General features: G+C 29.7%; 1 protein-coding gene across 1 annotated transcript; it reads right to left on the reverse strand.

The window, feature by feature from the left end:
• Positions 1-1,408: 1,408 nt before the first annotated feature.
• On the reverse strand, positions 1,409-3,478 carry LOC101511557 (uncharacterized). The gene is made up of 3 exons (XM_004499348.4): positions 2,294-3,478; positions 1,865-2,093; positions 1,409-1,766 (listed from the first exon to the last, which is right to left on the reverse strand). Exons 1-3 carry the CDS (start codon positions 3,193-3,195, stop codon positions 1,602-1,604), a joined length of 1,296 nt encoding a protein of 431 aa, XP_004499405.1. The 5' UTR covers positions 3,196-3,478; the 3' UTR covers positions 1,409-1,601.
• Positions 3,479-7,672: the final 4,194 nt, after the last annotated feature.

Below are 7,672 nucleotides of genomic sequence, written 5' to 3' on the forward strand. Positions count from 1 at the left end.
AAATATTGTTGAAGCATGCTAGGTCCTTAAATAAAGTGAATGTATATATATAAACACTCTTTACCGAGAGATCTAAATACAATCCCTTGAGATAAATAAACTATTTTAAATTAAATGATATTATATAATTGTTGCTTTGTTAATGTCGAACATGATTGTTTTCGACCGGAGCATAAACTTGGATTTAGTATAAAAAAATAACCCCAAGCTTTATGCTAACCCACCCTTTCCTTGTTGGACTTTTCTGAGCTGCATGTGGAGTAATTGTACAAGATATAGCTTAAACAAGGAGCGATTTTGAATCCAGTACTGCTAAGATACAAAATGAAACTATAGGCATGAAAAATAAATCTGAAATGTATCTTAATGAAAAATAGCCTAAAAAAAGTAGTAAAATAAATAATATAAGTAAATTATTGCCTTTTTAGAATGGGTGAACTTCAGATTGTAGATCCAGCATGCTAGAAAAGTCATGCCCTTTTTCCTTTTAAATTTTGTGAGAAAGGATAAAGATCTTACCCACTCAACATCATGTGCCTCTTGTTCAAACAAAATAATAATGATAATAATAATAATGGAAAGAGAAATCCTGTCATTGTCCTACTCCTACATGAGTAGAGCGTCACATGGATTCTTATTACAAAAAACATAATGCTATATTATATTATATTTGTATAATTCATGATAACATACATTTGTTTCCTTCTCATTCAATTTAATTCTGATGATGGGTGGTTTTGACCCTTAATAGGGAGAGTCTTTTCCTAAGACAAGACTTATATGCTTCTGTTGATCTCTGTTTAATCTTGTCAACAATTTGGGTGTAATCAAAGTATGGGTACAGTTATTATTCCCGGTGCATTTAAGGGTCAATCTTACAAGCATATGCTTTTTCACATAATATAGTTTCCTGTTTGATTAACATTGATAACACTATGCTCACGAATCTTCTTCAATGTATCTTTCCTTTCAAGGTTGTTGCTTGTGAGAATGTTTGTTTATTTATCTTACAAACAAATGATATCATTATAGAACACTTGCACTTTTACACATGACATGTTCCTGGCAAAATGTAATCCTTCCATGATTGTTTTATTCATTTTAGTGGCCTTGTACACTTTTCCAAAAACAAACAACAAACTCTTAAAAGTGAACACCAAGTTGAAGATGGAATTCTAATGAAAATCCATCAACATAGGAAACAAATCAAAACACTGAAAATCAAATATTACATGTATGTTGCCAGAATGCATAAAAGCTACAACTATAACTTCGCAAAATTACACCAGTTCAATGTGATTCTGACTAATTCACCGTAATACCAAACATACAATGCATCATTCTGCTTGATTCACGAAGGACAAATAATGGTGAATACAAAAATTAAATTAAACCATCACGAAAGAAATGCAGAAAAATCATCTTTCATTGATTTACAGGGTTTATATACAAGTTACAGTGTGGTAAAAACAAACATCAAAAGCAAACTCTCTCCAACCTCCAATCAGCTTTTGCTCATCAGGGTGTTGTTTGTCATCTTTTTCCAAGTACTCAAAATTAGTAAGAATTTACAATTGCAAACAAAAGCTAAAATTGAACTCTTAGACAAAAGTATCACAAAATTTTCCATCCATCCTGTTCTGAACAGCCTTCACAGCAGCAACTCTAGCAGCTGTGGCGGCCTTGTTAGCAGCGATCACTGCTTTGTTAACTTGATCATCGACACGCTTAAGGTTTATCGCATTCTCAGCCGTTTTCCTAGCAGCCTGCAATTTAACACACATCTATGTATTAGAAACGGGTAAAACACTAACACATGTAAAAAGGCCTAAAGGCAGCAATAAGGTTAACAAAGAAATGTTACCTGAATTGCTCTAAGGACAACATCAGTTAGTTGTGGCAAAGGATGCTTGAGATTTCCAGCATCCCATTCACCACATCTTCGATCACCGTTTCGAAAAGTATACGATCCTAGACCTTGCCTGCGACCCTCGTGCCATGCTCCTTCATAACAATGTCCATTAGCAAAGTGATAGACTCCAAATCCATGAATTTTGTCTCCAAAATACTCTCCTGCATATCTATCTCCATTTCTGCATCCAAATCCAAATACACCATAACTTAAAAACAAGTAGTACATAATATAATATCAAATTAAACAAAATATCCCAATTAAAAGTAAAAACCTATACAACCATACCATTAATTGAACAAGATAAAAAATAAGAACCTAACATAACATAACATCTAAGAATTGAATAAAATATTATAATTAGAATAATAAGAAACTGACCTGAAATGGTAACAACCAAGACCATGTTTAACACCATGTTTAAAGTGACCAATATAAGTGCTAGCATCAGAACAAGTTTGAAGACCAACACCATGACTCTGACCATTACACCATTCACCAGCATAAGAATCACCAGTATAGAATCTATAAACACCATAACCATCTCTCATTCCTTTCCTATACTGACCTCTATAACGACTCCCTCTAGCCCAACTCTCAATTCCATACCCATCATATCTTCCATCAACCCAATCACCTTCATATCTTCCATTCACAAAGTAATTGTAAACACCACTCCCATTACTCCTTCCTTTATGAAACTCCCCTTCGTAAAAATCACCATTGCTGTAAAACTCAACACCTTCCCTCACACTCTTCTTTTTCACACTTTCTTTCGTTGAATCGCCGATGAACCACTGGACCGGTTTCGATTCGGTTTTTGTAAACCCGAACCGTTTCACGTTCCCTTCCCACCGATTCTTCAGAACCGAAACTCCGTGGTTGATTAAACCTTTGTTCTTCGACGCGAAGTAAAGCGCAACGGCTATGAAAATCAACGCTAGTAAGAGATTCTCCGAGGTCGGCACCTCGTCGCTGCTCCCGAGGAAGGAGAAGTAGAAGAAGAAAGAACACGCGCCGAGGAAACCGAACGAAACAACAGCGATAATTGGAGCGGTTAATCGGGTCGACCCGGTTCGAGGAGTTGAATTGTAATAAGAGGATCTCTGGGTATGGGTTTGGGGTTTCTTGGTCTTCTTTTTGTTGTTTTTGTCGTCTTCTTCATCGTAGTAATCGTTGATTGATGAAAGGCTTTGAATGGATGATCGGATTGTGGTTGGGGAGAAACTGAGGAGCGAGGATTGTGTTCTTGTTAGCTTTGATTGACTCTTCTGAGTTTCCATTTTGGTATTCTCAGTCAATTAGATCTTCCCGTCCGGTGCCGGGATAGTCTTATCACGTTTCCCGCCGGTAACATCTCACGGCGCCGCGGTCGCAAATAGAACCAACCATTCAACTGAATTGAAACAAACTCTGAACTGAAACTCTGAACGGTTCTTTTATTTTCTTTCTATTATTTATTTATTTTTTTTTAGAAAATAAAAATAGAGAAGTGGGTTTGAGTTTTTGAGTTGAGTTGAGTTGGTCGAAGTTGGGAGTGAGAATTACGATAAACGAAGAGAGCGTGGAGTGGGAGCCGGGTTTGGTGTATTTAAGGACCGATCAATGAGGAACGAGAGAGGGAGTTAGATTCAATTTAAGCCGTTAGATGGAGATCTAACGGTTTGATTTGGATGTTGGATTTATGGCCGTTGGATTTGTGGTGGAGAAGTGGAAGTCCCGGTCTTGACGGGAAGATATGGTCGTCGGATATGGTCGTTTGAGTGTAGCAGGCCGGCACGTGCTGTCACATGTTTTATTATTATTATTTTTACCATGTGACTCGTTCGCCTCAGGTTAATTTTAGCCCCTGGGTTAATCACCCTTCATTATGAATCATGATACCATTGTTTTGGATCATATCTGTGGGGATCATATGCATGGGTTGCGGTCCATCTAAGTTACCATGTAGACCGTAGCATACATGCTATATATACTAGAGGTAAGTGGCAATGTCAATTTGCACAGGTGGAGGAGTTTGAACTGTAAATTAACATGCTTCCTTCAAATTATTTGCGAAAGTATATTATATAAATATTAATAATAGTATTTTTAACGGGTAATTAATTGGTCCCGCCCAAATGGTTAATTTTTTTCTTTCTAATAATCAAATTTTAGGTTGAGAAGATAACATCTCAATAGTAAATGAATTATATTGAATTAATCAAAAATATGAGTCCCATCAAAAAAAAATTTAGATGACTTTATTATTATTATTATTATTATTTATATCTCAATTGAATTTTAAATTACTAAAAAAAATGTTGGTATCAAAATCATTTTAAATAAAAAATTACAAATATATTTAATGTATAAATATTTAGTTTGATTCTTTAATTTATAGGACTATAACACATACATTTATATCGGTAATATCTTTTATTTATAAAATATGTCATTAATATTTTAAAATTATATTTGACATTGCAAAATATTAATTATATTTGTCTCTTTGTTTATATTTGTAGGAATTATAATACATTAAGTTGGATGTATTTGAAATTATTTACATAATGTCACTTATGTATTTGATAACATATCTTGAGAGATAAACTTAATTATCATTAGTAAAAAAAAACCTTAATTTCAAAATAAATATATCAAATAGCTAAGGATATGCAGTGGTCGTAAGTTATATATATATATATATTAATTTTAAAACATGGTGTAAAATGGAACTGAGTTAATTTTTTATATTTAATTTTAAAATAGTTTTAAATTAAAATTATTAAATACAAAATTAAGAATTATTGTTTTTGTTTTATAATTAACACACTCCAACAATCATCAACTATCATTTCTATTCTTTGTCACCACAAATGAAGATCACATTGAACAATGTCACTATAAATATAATTTTTTAATATTTTATTAATAATTGTTTTTTTTTTGTATTAATATTTTATTATATTTGATAAATTTATAATGAGACAGAAAAAAAAATGATTCAATTGAAATTAAATGAAAAAATGAAACTAACTTATAATTGAAATTCTAAATTGAAACTAAAAACTATAAACAAAATTAAAAACTAAAAAATGAGATTAATTTTAGTTGTAATTTTTTTTTAAATAAAACTAAAAATCACACCTAAAACTGGGCTAAAGTGTCAACTGACAATAAATATTTATTCTTTTTTCTTTTTTTCTATGTTTCAATATATATTGACTCTTTGATTTTTAATGAAATTTATTAATTTTTTTTATCTTAAAAGAGACGGTAAATTTTATTATAGATTTAAAAAGTTTAAATAAAGATAAAAATATTTAACCTAACAATATAGACATTTATTAATTAAATTGAATTTGAATAAACAAATTCAATAGTTTTGTTTGAGTAAATAAAACAATTCAATAGATACAAGTACATTATTTGTTGAGTCGTGGCGTTCTGTCTAACATACGATTTTGTCAATTTATATTTACTATAGATGTATGTGATCATGTGAGTTTAATTGGCGACAGTCCAAATCTTGCTTAAATAAGTCAAAGTGTATGATATCTTTAAAAATATTGCTAACATCTTGAAATAATGCCTTTAGAAAAACTTATTGAAAGAATACGTGTGGGTATACTGAACATATTTTAATTCTTAATTTTGTGTTGTTAATTTAATAATCAATATCTTTATTCTTGGTAAGGTAGGAGCAAATAAGAAGTTGCTTTCTTTGATTTGAGTTGGTCCTCCTTTGGATCTTATTATTATCATCAAGCTTCCTTTTTTCCGCTCAGAATATTGCTTAACACAAAAAGGATGGCTACACTTTCTTACTCAAAATTAGTATATCACAATATACTAAAGCACTAAAGGCACAAATAGATATAGATTTAATTTCTTAACTTCTTAGGCTTAAATTCTTTGTATACTATTGCTCTCACACTTTTTCTTTTATAGTAAAAAAAAGTAAAGCAAAGAAATTTGAATTTGAATTTGAATTTTTGAGTATAAAGCTAAGATGTTGAATACCAACTTATTACATGCATTCAAGTCATATCATGTGTATGCACAACCGAAAAATGGATATTTCATATATATGGTCTGATCCTTGACTTTGAATTGTGAACAAATTTCTTATTTCTACTGTATTATTCAACCAAGGTAAATATTGAATGTTATAGTTGAGCATCCACATGACATCATATGTGAGTGTTGGGTGCATTGAACATGACTATTATTAGTAACCTATATAGTTGGCTTATTGTTTTAATTAATCCCTATTGTTTACACTTACGATTTTTTATTAAGATTGATAAGAGAGAAAAATGAAAGGAAAAAAAATTGAATGATATTCATAACAGCGAGAATTAATTACATTAAGAGTCATTAATCCCTTATATAACTAATTAAATAGATAATTGACTAATATAATATAACTATTTAAATATTATAAGTAATTAACTAACTCAACTAATTAACCAATTAAAATATCTAACATCGTAAATCAATCATATTAATTATTTGAATATATAAAAGAAATCAACACTATAATTAAAAAAAAAATACGATTTATAAGTTATAACTGATAATGTGTAGGAAAGATAAAGAAAAAAAACTAAATCATATCCAAAACTGTATATATAAATATATGATGTTGGAAAACATTTCTGCTGTCCAAATAGCATTTCTGTTGCAAATTAATTGTTGGCTTTAATATCACAATTTTATTTAGTTGACAAACTCAACATGAGAAAGGAATAGGCACAAAATGCTAACCATTTAGTAAACCTTTTTTTATAGATAAAATAATATTTTCAACATTATGAGTCAAAGGAAATTATATATATATATACTCCTAACTCACTTTTTATCAAAACTACTTATTTTATCCTTTTTAATTTTTTTAAAAAATTGATTCTTTTTCGTGCTCTTCTAAATTAAATTTGAATTCCAAAAAACTTCAAAAAATAATTTTTAAAACGCATATATTTTTTAAAAGATTTTAGATTTTATATACTGAATTTTTTTTTTTTAAAGTTTTCCAAAACATATATACGTTTTAAAAAATTCAAACTTTGTGTATCAGAATTTGTTTTTATATTTTCTAAAACATGTTTGTTTTCTAAAAAATTAAAACTTGAAAAACTTTTTCGATTTTGAAATTTAAAATTTGTATTATGGAAACCATTTAAAAACTCAAACTTTATATTTTGGATTTTTTTTTTTAAATTTTCTAAACACATATGTAAAAAAAATACAAATGGGTACCTTAAAACATAAAGTTAGATTTTGTTTTTAAATGATAAAATTGAAAAGAAAAAAGTTATATGTATACGTGAATTTAACAAATTGAATTCAATTTAAGCGTATCCTGAATATAAAAGAGAAAACAAGTAACACAGAAAACTTACATAAAACTTTGGAGGAAAAATGGATTCCAATTTTAAAAATGAAAGGAAGAGAAAAACATAAATATGAAAATGAGAGGGAAGAAAGAGGAGCCGTGAGAAATAAAAAGAGAAATTAAAAAAGAGTAATGGTTGAAAATTTGAAAAAAGACCAAAGATATTTACGACAATTCCTGTGTAACATACATATATTTTACTGTAGTGAAACTGTCATTTCTAAAAGGAAATATATAAAGGATTTGCTACTTCTGTTTTTGCCATTCGTAAGCGAGATTCCGTGTCTGATGAGAAATGGGATTTTGAACATCGAATGTGTAGTTTAATTGGACAGTATACAAAAGACAGTGTTTATAAGCTCATTGCTAATGAGACACAT

The sequence above is a fragment of the Cicer arietinum genome, chromosome 5 (assembly GCF_000331145.2).
Source record: "Cicer arietinum cultivar CDC Frontier isolate Library 1 chromosome 5, Cicar.CDCFrontier_v2.0, whole genome shotgun sequence".
Taxonomy (NCBI): Eukaryota; Viridiplantae; Streptophyta; class Magnoliopsida; order Fabales; family Fabaceae; genus Cicer; species Cicer arietinum.